We start from the raw sequence: 21,015 nt of genomic DNA on the forward strand, positions 1-21,015 counted from the left end.
GAAGCGCACGAGAGCAGCTGCACCCCTCAGAGCTGACTCCCCGCCTTCCAGCCAGTCTGCAGGAAGATGCCGGAAGAGGGGTCCCCAGAAAAGTGCAGACGCTCGGCAACCGTGGTCCTGGGCTCTCAGGCGTTTCATTTTGTTGATATCTAAAGGTTGGGATGAAGGACTCTGACCGCAACAGCAAGGCCAGGACCTGTGCAATAGGACATTCCACAAATATCAGACTTGATGCCCTTCAAAGCACTGAGGAAATATTAATGCATACTGACAAAAATCATTGTCCTCGAACTTTTCCTCCTGTTATAAAGCTGTCAAGAAAATGGTTCCAACTCCAAAGGGACATTGTTATAATTTACTAGCACAATATTCTGTAAACAATAGGTAAGGTTGGGGGATGGGTCGGATCAGTTCAGTTTGGGACAAGTTTTTTAGATGCCCACAAATACACATGAAGTCATTAGCATTTCCCACACTTGGGAAACGGATAGGCAAGGCAACCCGGAGGGACCAGGAATGACAAAGCAGAAAAGACCGGATCCTCTTTCCTCCCCCATCAGCACATTAATCCTGTTGTCTACATTGTTTTATGGGTACCAAAATCTGTCCTCATCTGCATTCTGCCTCCCTCAAAAATATAGACAGAAGGAATCCTGCATGGTAGTGGAGAGATCTGGGTTTCAAATCAGGCTCTGACACATTGGTTAGCTGATTTATAAAACAGGTATGGTTCCCCTTACAGTACATGGCTCAATGGCAACTCCAGCCTCAATTCCTCCATAAAACAAGGTCTTATTGTTCAGTTTTTGTGTTGTCTTTGCATCAGACAATTTTAAAGGGAGAGATGGTGAAATTAACATTGTGGATTGTTTCCCAGTGCCAAGAGCCTTCTATCCTTGCCTTCTTCACATCTTCAGCCCTTTTTCAGGACACACAAACACTATACTTTTTCCTTTCCTGTTTTCCATTCCACATTCTTTTTGTCTTTTTCCTTCCTTCTTTCCAATGAAATTGCCTATCCTATTCTAAGATGGGGTGCATTCCTATAGGACAAATGCCAGTAACGCCAAACCCCATGTTTGTTATCCATCAATCCGGGAAAACTTTTTAAAGGAAAATTGGCAAAAGAACAAGGATACTCACAATAAGTAAAAATTAAAGCATGTTTCTGAAGAGGAGGCTGATACATTCAGGAAACCAACATTCAGGTATTTTTTCCAATGGTGGCTTTTGTTCTATGTAGATTTTTTTGGCAGTACTGGAGTTTGAACTTAGAGCTTCACTCTTGCTAGGCAGGTGCTCTTACCACTGGAGCCAGTCCATCAGACTTCTATGTAAATTTGACATAGATCTTAAGACTAAACTGGGAAGGGTACTAAAGCAAATCAAAATATACGTAAATCAATGGTAATCTCTAGCATCATGACTAATATTCTAATTGTATAAAAAGTAGCAGAACAAAGAAATTAAACTAGCCAAATGTTTATCAATTTCTAAAACTGTCACAGGTGCTTAAAAGCTGCTTTTGCTGAGAATCTCCCTTATTTGGGCCCATAAATTAACTGAGGGTAGGAGAAAAGCCCAGCATCTCTGCCTCCATTTTTTATTTGTCTTTGCACTAAGCCACTCACTTTTCAGTCACCCTGGGATCCAGGAAGGATAGGACTGATGGATAACATCTTTATGACAAGGGACTGAATCTGCCTTCAAGCCACAGTTGAGTTTCACAGAGCAGATCACATGAAATAAGGGCAATCACCAGAGAGCTGGAATCATCACTGGCACCCTGGAGCAGGAATGATCATCTTATGGGAACCAGATTGCTCTCCTCAAGTGATGACAGTGATAGCAACCAAGGTACTGACAATCAGATCACACCTGTAATTGGGACTGTTTAATTATGCATTCCCTTCTCCCCTTGCCCTAATTCTTCCTAGGTATAAAGATAGAGCTCATGTCTTGTGGAGAGTGGATTATGGAAGCCTATGAGAACTGGACACAAGCACGGCGAGATGTGGCTCCCCTGCTTTTCTGAGATTGGCACAGCCCGGGAAGCAGACCAGCTGTTTCTCCTAAAGTGTTTGCATTCAGAGAAGCAGGAATGCAGGTTTCTCCTGTTATGTCATGCCCCTCCCCGAGACCCTCTGCTCCACCCTGTTTACCACTGTTTATAAAAGACCCCTGAAGGAGGAAGAGGGGCTTTTTGCCTTTGCCTTTTGCTTTTGCCTTTTTGGTGTGGGAAGCTTTTGGAAGGGAAAAGAATTGCTAAAGGGAAATTGCTGAAGGGAAAAGAATGGCTAAGGAGAGGTTGATAGAAAGTCTGCTCCAAGAACTTTAACATAGGCCTTATTAAAGCTAAGCTAAAGAAAAGCCAAAGAAAGAACTTCACAGTGCAAGTCTAAGGACTGAGACTTTAAGAGTTATGCATATGCAGTTTGTAGGTGCTGCTGTTGTTTGCAAGTCTGAGCACCGAGGCTTTAGGAAAGCTAAATAGAGATAGGACAGTGCAAGACTGGGGGTAAAGACTTTGAGATTAACAGCTAAAAGAAAACATGGGATAGTGTGAGTCTAAGGAAAGAGGTTTTAAGCAAGGTTTTGAAGAAGGCTTTAGAAATAAGGTTTTAAAGAACTGCAAAGGAGTAAAGCCTTAAAGAATCAAGATAGAGAAAAGAAGCAATGAGGGTTGTGCACCTCCAGCCTAGTGCCCAACACACCTCACCCCACTTTCTGTCTATCCTGTATCCTGTGTCTTTTCTGAATCTCCAGTCACCCCCAGTTAGGTTCAGTAATAACCAGGAGGGAGAGAAAGCTCACTCTAACAAAGGAGGGAGTGAGAAAACAGCGCCCCCTCCAATGTCTGTACCCCGAAGATGGCTGAAGATAGACTACAGTGCTATCTTCTCATGGCTCCTGTGCCAAGAAATAAACCTCCTTTCTCTGCTCTTCATGAATCTCTGTATTTGATATATACAGGTAAGTGGCTGGACCTGACATGTGAAATCCCAGGAGTTTGGGCCTGGGACCTAAAACTTTGGTTTCAGCTTTTGATGAACCGGCCAGGAGAAACTAAACAATACAGGATGGAAGAATCTGTTCTGTGCCCATGATGGCTGGACATAATCCAGAGTTGGGAAATCACATACAATCCAAACAGTGGAATCTAACTGAAACACAAAAAAATACTTAACATGAAAGACAGGGAGAGGTGGACTGTTTAGATGAAAACTATTCCAGGGAATCACTCACTTAAAAAACTTCCAGGTCTGGGGATATAGGTGATTTTTTTTGCCCAGCACGGGAAAAAAACAACAAAACCCACCATTTTCTAGGTACAATGGTGGTCACTTATAATTCCCAGATACACGGAAGCTGAGGCAGGAGGATCTCAAGTTCAAGGCTAGACTGGGCTACATAGTGAGACACTGCCTCAAAAATAGGCCAGGTACAGTGTCTCACACCAATAGTTCTAGCTACTTGGGAGGTGGTGATTAGGAGGATCATGTTTTGAGATCAGCCCTGGCAAACAGCGAGACCCCATCTCAGCCAATAAAAGCTGGGTGTGGTGGTGCATGCCAGTCATTCCAGCTATGTGGGAAGTATAAATAAATAAAAGAATTGAGGTCCAAGTCAGCTTGGGCATAACCAAGACCCAATTCAAAACATGTTAAGGCCAGCAACACACACACACACACGCAAAGCTGACTGTGACAGTATGAAATAATGATCTTGATGTGGACACTGTATTTGTTCTAGCCTCCAAAGCATTTATTCAACATCTACAAATAGTCATAATGTCAAGTCTAATGCATTATCTGCCTAGATTTAAAGAATTTAAAACTATACCCAACACAGACCAAGCAAATAGGATTGAACACAAATATCTTTTACAGATACAAAAAGCTAAGGTACAGAAAAGTTAAGTAATTTTCTAAGTTTCAAGTAACTGTTGGAGAGGAAAGCAAGAATAGGATTGTAAACTAGGCTCTGGTGGCTTATGCTATAATCTGCTCAGGAGGCAGAGATCAGGAGGATTGCAGTTTGAAGCCAGCCTGGGCAAATAGTTCAAGTAAACTAAGAGTTCAAACCTAAGTTCAAACCCCAGTACTGTCCAAAAAAAAGTACTGTGGCTGGTGGCTCACACCTATAATCCTAAGTACTCAGGAGGCAAGAGATCAGGAGGAATGCAGTTCAAAGCCAGCCTAAGCAAATAGTTTGTGAGCCCCTATCTCGAAAATACCCAATACAAACTCAGCTGAAGGAGTGGCTCAAGTGTAGAGGAGTGCCTGCTTAGCAAGTAGGAGACCCAGAACTGCAAAAAAATAAATAAAAATAAAAAAGGATCATATAACATATACAGGCAACAGCAAGATGATTCTGTAGAAACAACTGGAAATTTTTTTTTGAGGGGTGGCCTACCACATTTTGGTGTAGTCATATACAGACATTCTGGATCTATATCCATCTTCTTTTTCTAATTCCAAAGGGGCATTATTACAATTTACTAACACAGTATTATCTAAAACATATCCAGATTATTTAGGTTTTTATGCATGTTTCCTCCCATTAGAAGAAATGTTAACAATATAAAACACACGAGGATAGCCAGGTGTGGTGGCACACACCTGCAATCCCAGCACTCAAGAGTGTGAGGCAGGAGGAGGACTGCAAGTTTGCAGCCAACCTGAGCTTCATAGCAAGACCCTGTCTCAAAAACACAAAACACATGAGGGATATTGTAGTCCCCTTTGTAGTTTGTCCTTTCAGAAAACTGATAGCATGGGATAGGGTAGTAGAGTCATGAGCAGCAGATCAAGTATGAATTCTGGTTCCTTCAGGTGAGACTTTGAAAAAATCCAGACAAGACATTTCCACCCTGACACTAAGGTAGGGAGCATGACTTTGTTGGAGGAACTCCCACACCCCAACTGAAGCCAGAGTCCCTGGATCACTCTACCTGAGCATGCCCATTTAGGTCTTCACTGATCCATCAGATGAACCATTTTATGTTAGTTAAAAGGAGTTCAGGTACATTCAAAATAGGATGCTTTATTAACATCAGACACAGAAATGCTACATTAGCCAATCCATTAATTAACAAAGTCAATCCAGAATGACAGCATAGAATTTAGCAATCCAACTGAGCAACATTCCATTTGTATTTTATGACTTGCTAGTGTGTAACAATGGGCCAGTTAAGGCATCAAATTATTGGTTTTCTTATCTATAAAATGAGACTGGTTATATGTTAAAAGATTGTTGTGAAGACTGAGATTTTATGTGTGTGCATATATAGTATTAACTATAAATACTAGGCTTTATTTCAAAACAATATAAAACACATAAGACAAAAAATTATCACCTGTTATTTTTGGGTTGTGAGTCCATGTAGTTTATAATCTGTATTTCTTTAAATTTTTCAAAAATGAAATGAAAACATTGATTCTCCCTATTTTTAATACAATAAGCACACATATAGGGTATTACTCTATACAGAGAACTCTTATAAGATGGCTGTTTTCACAAGCAATTTCTTAGAACAAGAGTTAATTAGCAGAAAGCAGAAGGCAGACATAAGAACCACAGAAGGTCAGAATGGAAGAGACCTTTGAAATTTAACCTAAACCTCTCATTTTCCAGACAAGGAAGCTGCCTGAGTTATAGCCACCTCAAAGTAACTTTGAACTAGTCAACGCCGGCACCAAAAGAAAACCCAGATCGTGGCTTCCTGAAGTGGTAAATACCACATTTGAAAATTTATTTTTTTATTTCAAAGTCAAATATTATGCCACAATTTTACAATATTACAAAATTTCATAATTTTACAACTCTTCTTATTTCTTTTTCTGCATTTAGTGAAGTATTTGTGAGAACACTGGTAGATCTGCCTTCATAACTAAGTATATGCTGGGTGTGGTAGAGAACATCTCTAATCCCAGCACTCCTGAGGCTGGAGGATCACAAGTTTTAGACCAGGCTACATATTGAAAACCTATCTTAAAAGAAAAAAGTAGAAGACTTTCAAGAACAAAGACTTAAAAATTTAACACATAAAAATTGGTGGAAGTGCTCAAGAGATCCCATTTGAGGTGAGGCCAAAAGCCATGAAAATACCTTTTGCATTATGTGCAGTATGTAGAAAATTAAAAATTTCTTCAATTTGAAGAAATGAATCAATGTTACATGGAAACATTATTTAAAAGTTTACCTTTGGAAATAATTTGAAATTTTATGTAGAAAATTATGTACTTCAGTGTCTGAATTGCATACTACAGATTATTCTTCAAAAGATTTCCAGAAAAAAAATTTGAGATGGATAAAGATAAACACCTTGGTTAGCACAGTATTAACTAATTTTACTTTACTAACAAGAATTTTCTTCTTTTTTGGAGGTACTGGGGTTTGAACTCAGGGCCTTATGCTTGCCAGGCAGCAGCTCTACCACTTGAGCTACAACTCCTGCCCAAGAATTTAAATTATTTTTAAAAAGAGCAATGAGAGATTAAGGACTCTACTTGAATAATTTGGTGTTCTAATAGTTCCAGACACCAAAGGGCTGGGAAATTACCAACTAGCACAGCACCCTAAATTTCAAACACCAGAGACAATGCCTGAGTGTAGTTTCCACAGCTTGGCATTAACAGCAAAAATGATGTCAAACAGGTCTATTCTAGAAAGACAATTCCAGGTTTAATACCTTATGAAATAAGTATGGAACTTGAATATTCCTGTGAGATATAATTCAAGCCATAATTATAAACATAATTTCTCTGATATAGTGAAAAGGTCCAGTTGGTTATAAAAAATATAGGTAAACCATAAAAGATAAAAAGTATTTAAAAATACACAAAATTCTAACCACAGGTTTAAATGTTGATTTTTAAAAAGTAATGCATATTTACAATCTTTAAAATTCACACATTTATTAATTTTACATGAACTTTATTATTAGGAAAACATGAGGCAAAAAAGAAAACACCCCTCTTTAACCATTTACATAACAGAAAAAAAAAATCCATTGGTAGTTTGGTAGAACACGGTACTACACAATAGCTAAATATAAAAGGCAGGGCTTTATAGTTAGTGGAATAATAAAACAGACTTAACCAAAACTGCAAGCTGAGAAACATGCAGTTTCACTTTGGAGACTTCACTGCAGGGACCCAGTTTCCTTATCTGAAAAGAAATGATTATAAAGTTACCTGTGGAGAGGATTAAATGAGACCACCTAACGGTGTCCTGACATCACTGTCTGGCTGGCAGAGTGGCTCAAGTAGTAGAGCACCTGCCTAGCAAGCATGAAGCCTTGAGTTCAAACCCAGTGCCTCCAAAAAAACCACCAACAACAACAAAAAAAGCCAACATCACTGTCTGAAAGTTCACAGCATGGTCAACACCCAGACCTTCCTATATTGTTTAAAAACTTACAACAGCATTTCATTGTTAATACAAGAACCAGTGTCTAAACAATAAAATCCGTAATTGGAGTGTTCAACCCAGTTGATTATCAAAAGCTACTTATAAAATGCTTCAAAATACTGATGATATGAAACTGATGATATTAAAGCTACCAAAACCTCGTAATGATCACAAAGGTTTGGCTTCCCAGGTGGGAGTCCAAAGTCAGTGTGCCTTCTGAGACTTCAGAAAGGTACTCCCTAAATAGTCCAGCAGTGTGCCATCAGCTTTCTATGTTTTCCGTCTGTCATAGTCTCCAACCATCTTCTTGATGTGTGACAATTTGCTCTTCAGCTGCTTGCAATAATTCTTCTTATTTTTATAATCTGCAGACTACAAGGGAGAAAATGAATCACGTAAATTCAACAAATGAAAAGAAGGTCTGCTGAGAAAGCAGAGGTGAATAACAAATGGAATATTAGTCATACAGAATTGCTTCGTGTTAAATAAATACACGTAAGGTTTTTGGTAGTATCACTAACCACATAGGCAGCTGGTTCTCTGGACTCAATCAGATATTCTAGCTTGAATTTTACTAAAGACATACTGATTTCTAAAAATTATTAAATTGCCAAGAAAAGTTACTGGGTTTTTTGTTAACTCATCATCTTAAAAAAAAAAATCAGTAAAACAAGAAACTTGTTGTATCAGTCAGCTAGGGACAGGGAAACTGTGAACAGGGGATTAAGACAGACAGGATGTTTTACTATTTACCTTTTTTTTTTTTGGTGGTTCTGGGGATTGAACTATGGGCCTAGAGTTCACTAAGGAATTCAACCACTTGAGCCACACCTCCACTCCTTTTACTTTCTTTTAGTTTGTTTCTCAGGTAGGGACTCATGCTTTTGCCCAGGCTGGCCTTGGACTGTCATCCTTCTACTTCTCCATCCCAAGTAGCTGGAATTACAGTCATGAACAACTGTGCCCAGCTACTGCTTTGATGCTTTGTAATTTACAAAAATTTTAATATGAAGTTTTTAAAACAACAAATGCTTTAAGTCAATAATGCTTGATAATGCCAAGGACAGAGAGCAACAGGAGTCTGCATTGCTCACTCTGGAAAGCCATCTGAAGGGGTCAACCTAGGCTGTATGTACACATGCTCAATGGTCCTGCAGTTTCTTTCCTAAGCACACACCTATCGAATGTGTGCACATTTACAAAAATACTTGATGCTGCATTATTTGAAAAGCCAAAAATTGAGGAACCAAATGTCCATGAACTGGGTGGCTCACAGCCAACCAAGGCAAATAGTTCTCAAGCCCCTATCTCGAAAATACCCAACATAAAAAAGGGCTGGTGGAGTGACTCAAGCAGTAAGAGCACCTGCATAAGGCCCTGAACTCAAACCCCAGTACTGCCAAAAAAAAGCCATAAGCATAGGTGAATAAGTTATGTCTTAGTTAAAGACAAAATACTGCACGGTAATAAAAGTAAATGAACCACAACTACTGGCCAAAACATGCATGAATCTTACAAAAATAATACTGAGCAAAAGAGGCTGGTGCTAGTGACTCACACCTGTAATCCTAGCTACTTGGGAGGCAGAGATCAGGAGGATCATCGTTCAAAGCAAGCCTGGGCAAATAGTTCTCAAAACCCTGTCTCAGGACTGGGAGAATGGCTGAAGAGGTAGAGTGCCTGCCCAGCACATGTGAGGTTCTAAGTTCAAACCCCAGTACCACCACGAAAAAAAAAAAAAAAAAAAAAAACCCTGTCTCAAAAACCACCCAATATAAAAAAAAAAAAGGCTGGCAGGGTGACTAAAGTGGTAGAGCACCTGCCTAACAGGTCTAAGGCCCTGAGTTTAAACCCCAGCACTGCCAAAAATATACTGCGCAAAAGAAATCACACACAAAATATTTACAGTATGATTCCACTTATATAAGGTTAATTATAGGCAAAACTAATTTATGATGTTAGGGGGAGTGTGAGGAACTGGAAGGGAAGGGGATTTGTCAAGTGCACTGGGAAATGTATTTCTTGATCTGGGTGCCAGATGTAGAGGTGCGTGGTGAAAATGTATCAAGTTGTACACTTATCTGTATGTATACTTAAGAAAAAGTTTTCAGGCTGAGTGCAGTAGCTCATGCCTATAATCCAAGCTACTCAGGAGGCAGAGACCAGAAGGGTCATGGTTCGAGGCCAGCTCAGGCAAAAAGTTAGTGAGATCCCATCTCAACCAATAAAAGCTGGGTGCAGTGGCATGTGCCTGTCATACTAACTACATCCATGTCAGAAGTGTGAATAGGAGGATCTGATTCCAGGCCAGCACAGGCATAAATATGAGACCTATTTATGCAAAGCAAAAAAGGCTGGAGGCATGGCTCAAGTGATAGAGTTCCTGCCCAGCCCAGAGTTCAAGCCCCAATACCCCCTGCAAAACACGTTTTTTATAAATTAGTGTAGACTGTAGCTGAAAATAAAGTTCTAATTTCTACTATCGCGTTCATATTGAAATTACAGGCCTGTGCATGTGTGCAAATAAGGTACTCCCAGTCAACCTAAAGGTTAAATGAAAATCTCACAATAGAAAAGTCCTTCCCAGAAGAATCTTACCATCCGGCATACTTACTCTCTTAACTTGCTTCAGTCTATTGTATTCATCAGCAGCAGCCTATTAAAGAGAAACACAAGAGAATGGGTTTAGCGTGGCATTTTCTCTCAAAAATAACATTCTTGGTGTTACCATCTGAAGCTAAAAAAGACAGCTTATGATAAAAATACAGGGCATTAACGTGATCAAGACTTAAAAGCTCTTAAAACTCTATGGTCAGCCAAAGACCTCAAGGAATCCAGTAAAGAGACATCACTGAGCCAGGTGCGGTGGCTCACGCCTATAATCCTAGCTTCAGGAGGCAGAGTTCAGGAGAACTGTGATTTGAAGCTAGCCTGGGTAAATAGTTCACCAGACCCTATCTGAAAAAAAACCCTTCACAAATTTCTCATCTCTTTCCCAGGCCAGCAGATGTGCCATGATGACAAAAGAAAAGTCTTTTGTAGGGCTGGTAGAGTGGCTCAAATGGAAGAGTGCCTGCAGAGCAGGCATGAGGCCCTGAGTTCAAACTTCAGTAATGCCAAAAAAAAGAAAAGAACAGTCTCTTGTAAAGTAAGATGTGATCTGGCTATGCCCCACTATAAAACAGATCAGCGCTCCCCATCAACTTCTCCACTCACCTTGTCTTCCCTGTGGGAGCGCCCACCAATAACCAATAGCAATTCCTTTAAAAAATCAGGCATGTTACTACGACAAGATTTCCTTATGGACGTAATCCTGCCCACCACTCCATCCTAGCTGGAGAATTCTAAGCAGTCACCACTCCGTGAGCCTCCTAAACTCTCCAGGCCTCAGCAGAACTGAAAGCTCCTTCTCTGAGCATTTAAGTTAGCCAGTGCCTTCCACACGTAGTATCAGCATCAGCCACATGCTCTCAGGTTCACGTCAGTTTCTCTTACAATACAAGCTCGCTGGGGAGAGGGACACAAAATTGTATATCTTTCTAACTTCAGAACTTCCACTTTATCAAAGAAACAATACGTGATCGACAATGTTAATTAAATTGAGAAAGCTTTATGAGAACACCATATAGGAACCTAAAACAATAGCTAACTCAAGAACTGTAACAAGCAAATACTTCAAAACTGAAAAAGCAGATCACCTCTTGGAAAACTGCAAAAAGTATTTAATAAAATGAATATGCAGTACCAATAAACATACACAGTTGTGGAAAAAGTTTACCCTACTAACATTTGAAACAGTTTTCAGGCACTAGTGACAGGTGGGTAAAATGAACCCTCTAGTGCATTTCTGGGGGAATGCAGTTAGTATAATCCTGGAGGGCAGTCTGTGACAAAAGCTCAAATGCACTTTACTCTCTGATTAACAAGTCTGCATTCTGGCATGTTTTAGCTGGATGAGCAGACAAAAGCACAAAACCTAAAAGCTTGTCAGTGTCTTACAGGTACGACTGGGTAGGGAAGACATACTTGAATGCCTCTTCACAGAGGATTATACTCTTAATTAGAGGAGAACCGTAAAATTGAAAATGGTATATCTATTTTTACACACACACATTTATTTGTGTATACATGTAGGTATTTGTGTATATAGGTAAGTGCCCTACCACTTGAACCTCCAGTCCTGAGATGAAGGCATTTTAAAGGAACATGGGAGACAGTCAAAGCTAGAACAATGTGAGGGCTGGAGGCACAGATCAGAGGGAAAAAAAAAAAGCTAGAACAATTTCAGTAGTATTGAAATATAACTCAAAGTATAATAGACACTCATAAGTCGGTTCATACTTACATCAATGATTGATTAAATAAGTCAACAAGAAATAAACATTTGGTAAAAAGATACTAAGCTCTCTTTAAAGGGTCACATATCTGTAAAAATTTTAGAATGTACACAAAACAAAGCATGAAAAGGGTAGATTTTAAAAATGTTAGAGGCATGGCTAAAAGCAGTAGAGCAAACCCCAGGATTACCAAACGAACAAAAAAAACCCACACAAATATTTCCCAGAATGGTTGTCACATAACCAAGGACCATTGGCTTGTGCCTGCAATCCTAGCTATTTCAGAGGTTGAGTTTATAAGGATTGCAGTTCAAGGCCAGACCTGTACAAAGTTGGTGAGACCCATCTTAACCAATAGCTGGGCATGGTGGTGTGTGCCTGTCATCCCAAGCTACAGGGAAGATTGAGATCAGGAGGATCACATTTTCAGGCCAGTCTGAGCAAAAAAAGTTTGCAAGACTCCATCTCAATGGAAAAAGACTGGACATGGTGTTGTCTGGTTGTCATAAAATAGAATCATAGTCCAGGTTGGCCTGGGCAAAAAGTAAGACCCTATCTTAAAAATAACCAGAGCTAAAAAGGACTAGAGGCATGGCTTAAATGGTAGAGTGCCCGCCTCACAAGTGTGAAGCCCTGAGTGCAACCCATAGGAACCCCCTCCAAAAGTAACTTTACATGGACAAATACTACCCTAGCCCGGTGACCACAAAGAAAAACAGGTAACCAAAAAATATTGTTGAGTGAAAAAGGAGGAAGGATGTTAAAAAAAAAAAAAAAGAAAAAAGTAAGATAATTCCTTGTTGAGGAAACTATGTGCACTCTTGCATGGGGAGAATGTTCTAACTCGTATTTAGGTGACGAGGATTTTTTGGTAGTAGAATTTAAAGTGACATACTTTTTCTGTATATAAATCTCTGTTGAGAGCCAGTGTGAGTGGCTCATGCCTGTAATCCTACTCAGGAGGATCAAGGTTTGAGGCTAGCCCGGGCAAATAGTTCTCGAGACCATATCTGGAAAAAAACCCATCACAAAAAAACGGGTGGTGGAGTGGCTCAAGGTGTAAGTCCTGAGTTCAAACCCCAGTACTCCAAAAACAAACAAAAAACAAAACTGTATTGAGATTTTTACAGAAAGAATGAGTTGTTCTTCTAAATAGAAAAAATAATAAAGCTATTTTCTTTTAAATAGGAAGAGTAGTATGTATAGAGACAGATCATTGCTTTGTAATTCTTATCTACATTAGTACAGTCTATAATTTGAAAAACACTTTCATCCAAAACTGAAGAACTGGCTCAAGAGGTAGAGTGCCTGCCTAGCAAGATGAGGCCCTGAGTTCAAACCCTAATACTGCCAAAAAACAAACTAAACTAAATTTCTAGCAGTTCTAGTACAAAGGATGCTGTACCTCCATAGATTAGAGGTCAAATTCTATGTGATAAGTATGAACAGCAGTTTGAATTTACCATGTACTCTTCACTTTCTTCTCTGTAGTCATCCAGTTCTTTATCTAGACGAGAGAGTTCTTTATTGACCTCATCAAGTTCTGTTTGTAAGCTCTTGTATTCCTGGAGGCCAGTGTCAAAATTTCTCTTGTAGAGTTGTCTTTGGTGATCGGAGGTGATAGGTGGGTATCCCCTACAGATTGAGAGAGAAAGTGACTACATATATATCCTTACAGTCATAAAATTAATTCTTCCTCAAAGATAGTAAAGCTGGTAGGACATGCAGAAACACATACTTTTGTTTTCTGTTTTGTATGTGGAGAGGAAAGTGGGATACAAAAACTTTCTATTAAGAATTATTGGCTGGGCCAGGCACCGATGGCTTATGTCTATAATCCTAGATACTAGAGAGACAGAAATCAAGAGGATAGAGGTTTGAGGCCAACTCAGGCAAAAAAAAAAAAAAAAAGTGAAACCTTACCTCAAAAATACCCAACACAAAAAAAGTCTGGTGGAATGGCTCAAGTGGCAGAATACCTGCCTGGAAAGGGCAAAGCCTTGTTAAAAGAAAAAAAAAAAAAAAAAGAATGATTAGCTGGGCATGGTGACACATGCCTAGAATCCCAGCTACCAAGAAGGTGGATGGAGGCAGGAGGATCACGAGTTCAAGGCTAGACTGGGGAAAGTTAGTGAGACCCTACCTCAAAATAAAATACAAACAAAAGGACTGGACTGGTAGAGTGCTTGCCTAACATGAGTGAGGCAGTGGGTTCAATTCCAAGTACCACAAAAAGTTAAAAAAAAAAAATTACACTGTGGCAGGAGTGATGGTTCATGCCTGTAATCCCAGCACCCAGGAGGCTGAGGCAGGAAAATCTTGAGTTTGAGGCCAACCTGGGCTTCATAGTGAGATTCTGTCTCAAAAAAACCAAGGATGGAAATATAGCTCAATGGTACAGCATTTGCCTAGCATGCACAAGGTGCTGGGTTTGAGCCCAGAACCACAAACAAACAAAAAAAATGATAAACCACTTTTTATCTTTTTATATTACTACTCATGGTTTTTTTAAAACTATCTCTCATCATTTTTATAAATGATGTTGAATATCATTTATGAAGTTTAGGTTCAAGTGGTGGGAATGCATTTATTCTCAATATAGAATCCCATATGATAATGGGACGCTTGGTTTAAAGTATTACAATGAATTCTGGAACACAAAGCCTGTTTTGATCACTGTGGTGCAGAGCAGCTGGCTGGGAGTGGCTGTTTCCTACCACCTACAGTCTTCAGACGGTCTTATTTACTTTTGGTCTTGTTTTTGCTAGGTGGAAAAACTTGGCTTATTTTTTCCTCTCATTATGGAAGTAGACATTAAAAATGTACGCACAGTGGTTACAGGTGTAGCTTGGTGCTAGCGTGCATGCTTAACCTGTGCAACACCCTGGGTTCAATGTCCAGCCCCCCAAAAAATAGTACACATATGAAAACATATGCTCATTGTAGAAATAAGCCTGTAGCTGATTTAAGTATGAGGAAGAAACACTTGTGTCTGAATATACCAGCCATTGCCTGCATATGGAGATGGCGCTATTGACAGACCACCCACTGAGATAACACTGAATTGTTTTACAGGACTAAGAAGCTTGATAGTAATATGGAATTTCAAACTTTAGATTTAATAGAAAGGAATATTTAATCAAAAGGGAAATAAAAATTTGGATTTACCAAAATTTTTAGTGAAATCTCCCATGTTACAAGTTAGGCAAATGTTTTTTGGTTAAACCAGGGTCAAAAACCTCACATGGGGAAGGCAAATAAGGCATCAGAATCATGAGTGAGTAGGGGACTTCAAACTCCTCATGTCTCACCACCCTTCCTGAAGCCTGGAGAAGCCATGTTTTGATTAACTACCATTCATACCACTAGTATCTCTGATGTGTGTTGTCATTCTCACAACACTCGGCAAGGAAAAGGCTTCCATCACACCCACGTGTATTTGGTGATGATGAACCAGAAGCCACCGTTGACCCAGAGCAGCTTAGCCACAGCCTTGGCCAGAACACTAAACTGTTACCTCCACTGTTTATGAAACTGTTTCCCAGAATTCTTTGAACTTTAAAAGAAACAATGATCTTATCATGAAAGCTTAACTTAAAGGTAATTGCCAAAGAAAAGCCATCGCACACTGATCTGGGAATTTTATCATCAGTTAACCCAATTCCTCAATACATGCATTTTACTTATTTGAAAAGCTTTTCTTAGGTGACTGGCAGAGCTCACAGTCACTGCGTGGAGGATGTGAAAATGTGTTATGACACAGTGAGAGCCAAACAGCTCACTTCCACTTAAGTCTTCATTAAAAAGGGACCAAAGAAAAACACGACACAATCCAAAAAGCTGTCTCCTATCCTAGCTGGCGAAGAATGAAATGGCACCATGTGCCCAGTTTCAGAGGCAACAGCTGCAAACCTGGCAGGCCACATGGATAACCAGAGTGTGCTACCTGATCCAGTCTTCTTCCAGCTCATCGCAGGACTCGCCGCCCGTCGTGTAGTCCGTCTCATAGTGGTCTTGCTCGGCTTTCTTTGACATTCCTGCTCGTCCCTTCATGGGAGCACTTTTTGAAGGCATCTCTAAGTTACCACTGATGCTGTAATGAGACTGCCTGAAGTCGTCCACAGGTGAAGTCAGGGGAAGCTCGTGGGCCACTTCGGGCACCCTAATAAAAACACAGGTCATTGTTGAGTGACCACTGAGCACACCAGGCCTCTGACAGCACACTGCAACCACAAAGAGCAGCGATTACAAGCCCCAAGTGACATCAGCACGCAGGGGCAGTCACTGGAGGAGTTCCTATGCGCCACACTGAGCAGAGGCCCAGTTTCCTGAATTTGGTTTGGCACCAGCTCAGTCTTCCGATACACACCAGTAGCTTTACAGCTCTGATTGAGGGGCCCATTTCTAAACCTCTAAGCTAAATGGATCTCAGATTTCCTTTTAGGAAGTTCAGGCTAAGCTATGAGAGGTGTTTATCTGCCCTGTGCAGACTTATACAAAAGGCTGTCAGGAAAATAATGATTACGATTCTTTTCTACAGGTTCTTCCAGTTCCAGGGAATGCTGCGTGGGGAAGAACACACAGCCTATCTAACTCTCTGAGATAAGCATGCTGTAATAATAGTTTTATACTACCAGATATAGATTCTCTTTTAGAGATAAAACTTTGAAAAACTAAAAATAACATCTAAACTAAAAAACTAAGAAGCTTTATTTTGTACTGAATTAAAGATTTCATTAAAAACCAGGCATGGTGCCAGGTGTGGTGGTACATGTATCCCAGCATTCAGGAGGCTTGGGCAGGAGGATCACGAGGTCAAGGCTAGCTGGCTTCATAGAGAGACCCTGTCTTAACCTCCTCCCTCCAAAAAAAGAAAAAGAAACCATTAAGCTTTTTTTTTTTTTTTGGCAGTACTGGGGCTTGAACTCAGGGACTATACCTTGAGCCACTCCACCAGCCTTTTTTTGTGAAGGGTATTTCGAGATAGGATATTAGGAACTATTTGCCCAGGCTGGCTTCAAACTGAGATCCTCCGGAATTCTGCCTCCTGAGTAGCTAGGATTATATATATGAGTAAGCCACCAGCACCCCACCCAGTAAGCAGTCTTTAAAAATTAACTATGCTAAACTTGTAACCATGTAGAATGAATAGAGGGTTATCATAACACTTTTTCTAATGTAATTATTTCATGTTGCATCAGACTTTCAATTGTGTGTAATGTTCCTGCCATAAGCATGAAAACAAAGGCTAGCTTGGGAATAAAGCACCACGAATTGGCACAAGTGCAAAATTCTTCTGAGTAACAGAAACACAGTTTTACTTTCCTTTGTACTAAAAGGGCAAGAGCAGGAATGAAAAGACCAAAGAAAAGAGCCAGACTTTCTAAGTATTGGTCTTGCTGTTCAAATCAACTATTAAAAATGTCTGATGCTTTCTTTTCTTCCTTCTGCTCCTAACTTCCAGGAGCCATAATCGTGAGCTTTTCCAGCAGGATTACTGTTTTCTAGGTGATCCAGAGCCACTTGTTTCTCACTGTGGTCAGGCGCCTGCATTTCTAGTCGCTTATTTCCTTGCGGACTGCTAAGGTTCTGGGGAATGTGCGTGTAATTGCAGATGGCAGTGGTATTGATGTCTGCTTTCCCAATTTATTCAGGTAATGTGACTCTGTGCACTATGGTAATGCTACTTCTAATAGAGGAAAAGTGTGACTTTCTCCACGAGTCAATGATTAACAAGTCTCAGACACAAACTGCCAGTGACTGCTTCTTGCTTTGAAGTAGCAAAACAAAACCTTCTTAATGCAGTGGGACTATTCGAGGGGTAGGGACTAAAAAGGGAGAGAGTTAAAGGACAAGCGAAACTAGAAGATGGGGTAGAGGGAAGCAAAGGCAGCCTCCTGCCATAATTTTATGATATTAGGTATTAGCATTACAAATGTTTACCTTGGAAGTTCTCCACCTCTCTCTGCAATCATTAAAACACTACCCAGTAACATACTTGATCTAGTGTGAAAGCTAAAAACAAAACGCTTAGCAAGAGAACTTTTATAAATTAAGAACTATGTGAGAACTATTATTAAGAATTATTGAGACTTCAATAACCTTCAAACCTACTTTTTAGAGACAAGTCCTATGAGGGCAAAATATGTACAACCCAGAAGAGGTAATACACCTCTTTTCACTCACAGACAGGCATCCTCAGCCTCACTTGGCCTCCCCTGGAAGGTCACCCTGTCCTTTGATTTCACCCTCATTCTCTCACATGCCTTTGTCGCTCTGTCATGGCTGGACTTTCAGTGAAGTTGTTGTGGACGTTCTCCTACCTTTGCTTTGCAAACTCTGAGAACGTGAACTTGGTGTTCCCAGGAGCACTTGGCCCAGAGTCTTGTACAAATGACAAATGGTTAAGATGATTACTGAACTGAAAATAGATGCACAAGGATCCTCTTTTTCTGATGACACAGTATCAGTGAAGGCAGATAAACGATGTGACCAACATCAGTGGCACAACTGTCAGGGTGATGTTCATTAGGTACATGGTGTTTTAGAACTGCTCAATTACTGGAGGGCATATCTAATCCTGGACAATCAGAGAACTTCTTCCTGGCCTCAGGGATGACAAGGACCCAGAGGCGCAATGACAGTCTTCTTGATACAGAAGCTTGGGGAAGGGAAATTTGATTTTCTCAACCTTGGGCTAGGAGATGGATGCAACTCAGGGAACTGCCACCCAGATAATAAAATCAATTTACTAACAGATGAGAGGTAGTAGCATTTGAGAGCCCTGATGTCTTCTCAGTCCCCTGGATCATGCCATGCCTGAAGCTACTTGCACCTTTGGGCCTTATGCAAACCAGTGAATTCCTCTTTTTGCTTAAGCTAGTTTAAAGTGATTTCTGTAATTCCTATAGCTTGCCTACAGGTCTTAACAGATCATCATACCAGCCTACGGGTACCAAATAATAGTCCCATTTGGCCTTGCAGGTGCTCTGCAGGGCAGCAACATTCAACTTGCTTAATTTACAAAGGTTAATTCACCCTAGGTATGGACAAGACAATAAGGGAGTGTGCTTAACCTGGTTCTTCCCAATTCACTTAGCAAGGATAGAGTGGCCAGCTAAATTCTGGCATCCTTGATACAGGATTAATTCTAATTAGAAAACTGCCTTCAAATTGTAAAGTGTAAGACATTATGATAAACAAAAGAAACAGATATGAAAGTAATTGACATGATTCAATTTTATATCAAGTCCAATGGCAGGCTAAAGTAATAGATGGTGATAAACATCAAAATAGTGAGTACTTTGGGATGGGGGTAGGTGGGAAGTGAAGGACAAATAGCACGTGCTGGTGGAGATTTCCCATCCCCCAGCAATGTGGACCTAGCCACATTGCTGTAGAAGAGACACAGATGCTATGGTTTGGATATGGTTGGAGTGTATTCCCCAAGGACACATATGTTGAGGGCTGGGTCCTTAGTGTGGCGATATGGGTGGTGTCGTAGAGGTGTTTTAAGAGGTAGGACTTAGGGCTGATGGAATGGCTTAAGTGGTAGAGCGCCTGCCTAGCAAGTGTGAACCCGAGTCCAAACTCAGTACCACTAAAAAAAAAAAAAAAAAAAAGAAACAAAACCTAGTAGGAGGCCTTTAGACCACTGAAGGGGACTAAGGTACTTTAGGAAGAGTTTTTAAAAGTAAGCCCAACCCCTGCTTGTTGGCGCCCAGTTCTGAGATGTAATCTCTCCCTCCACTTGAGCTCCTTGCCACTTGGATGCCATCCATCATGAAGTCATCCCAGGGCCCAGCTGATGTCAGGAGCTGATGGCCTGGAGCTTCTAAAACTGGGAGCTAAATAAACCTCTTTTCTTTATGAAGTTAGCCTGGCTGGGTGTCTTGTTACAGCAACAAAATTCTGAATTCTGGAATTGAAATGAAGCTTTATAGTTTAACAGGGATGGATGTGGATAGGGTTAATCAACATGCAGTCTTCTCCTATTCGTGAGATATAATAATTACAGGCAAAAGGAGAGACTGAGAACCACACTTACCTCTGCTCAGTAACTTCCTTTCACCTTCACCTAAACTTCAAAACTAAAAATCGGAAAGACAGAGCAGCACACAGAATGACATTCCTGGAGTGAAAAGAATCTGGCCTTTCAACTCAATGGTAAGTGAAATGACACATTGTTATTTTAGAAGGGGAAGAGGACCCACCCCCCTACCCCCCCCCAATCCAAGTCTTTGTCTTAGTATAACAAGATAAAAAGTATGGAGAAATTGGAGGGGGACAAAGAGTAACATTCCCTGTTCCCCATGCAGAAAATGGAAGCAAAGTAGTGTGTGTGTGTGTGTATGTGTATATGAGACCAGCACAGACACAACTGATTTTAAACACAGGCAAATACTCATTTTTACACTCATTCTGCCAAACCAAGGGAGATGCTAAGCTACGTACGGTGGTGTTGATTTGTAGGAAGATTCTGGATACGACTGTTTGCGACCATTCACTTTGCCATTGGAGGAGTAAGCCATTGAACTGTCAACTCTGTCCACATAGTCAGATGGGGCAGACAGGGGTGGAGGCATGTCTTGTGTGCCTGCAGACACATTTTTAACCTAGAAAAATAGGCCCAAGAGACACAATTATTATTTACCCTGTGACTTAAAGGGGAGACGAAATGGAAAAAATTACAGTATGTAAAATATCTCATTTATTTGGATCATTAAATACTATCAACTTATAATGATTTTTTTTTTTTGGTAGTGGGGATTGAGCTGAGGGCCTCAATCCTGCTTGCCAGCACTCTACCAGTTGAGTCATACCTCCAAGTCCTTTTGCTTTTTTAGTTTGTCAGATAAAAAAATTTTTTTTTCTTGGCAGTACTGGGGTTTGAACTCAGGGCCTCATATTAACTAGGCAGGCACTCTACCACTTGAGTCACTCCAGCCCTTTTTGTGTTGGGTATTTTCGAGATACCGTCTCACAAACTATTTGCTTGGGACTGGCTTCAAACCACCATCCTCCTGATCTCTGCCTCCCGAGTAGCCAGGATTATAGTCGTGAGCCACTGGCATCCGGTTTCAGATAGGATCTTGTGAGTTTTTCCAGGCTAGACTCAGACTGAGATCCTCCTACCTTTACCTCTCTAGTACCTGGGATTACAGACATATACCACCACACTCAACAATGATTGCTTTTTTTTATTATTAGTGGTAACAGTCAAATCAATACATTCATAAGCATATAAACAATGTGACAGCTA

General features: G+C 40.4%; 1 protein-coding gene across 5 annotated transcripts in view; it reads right to left on the bottom strand.

Annotated features, from left to right (window-relative positions):
- Positions 1-5,026: 5,026 nt before the first annotated feature.
- The window catches only part of Ocln (occludin), a 50,959-nt gene continuing 34,970 nt past the window's right edge, over positions 5,027-21,015 (bottom strand). For all 5 annotated transcript variants that reach the window (XM_074077342.1, XM_074077343.1, XM_074077339.1 and 2 more), the window contains exons 5-9: positions 20,208-20,368; positions 15,700-15,915; positions 13,217-13,388; positions 10,031-10,072; positions 5,027-7,788 (exon numbers count right to left, since the gene is read on the bottom strand). In XM_074077342.1, coding sequence (XP_073933443.1) covers positions 7,687-7,788; positions 10,031-10,072; positions 13,217-13,388; positions 15,700-15,915; positions 20,208-20,368 — 693 coding nt within the window. In that variant the 3' untranslated portion in view covers positions 5,027-7,686. The remainder of the gene's footprint in view (positions 7,789-10,030; positions 10,073-13,216; positions 13,389-15,699; positions 15,916-20,207; positions 20,369-21,015) is intronic.

Source organism: Castor canadensis, chromosome 6 (assembly GCF_047511655.1).
Source record: "Castor canadensis chromosome 6, mCasCan1.hap1v2, whole genome shotgun sequence".
NCBI classification, from domain to species: Eukaryota; Metazoa; Chordata; class Mammalia; order Rodentia; family Castoridae; genus Castor; species Castor canadensis.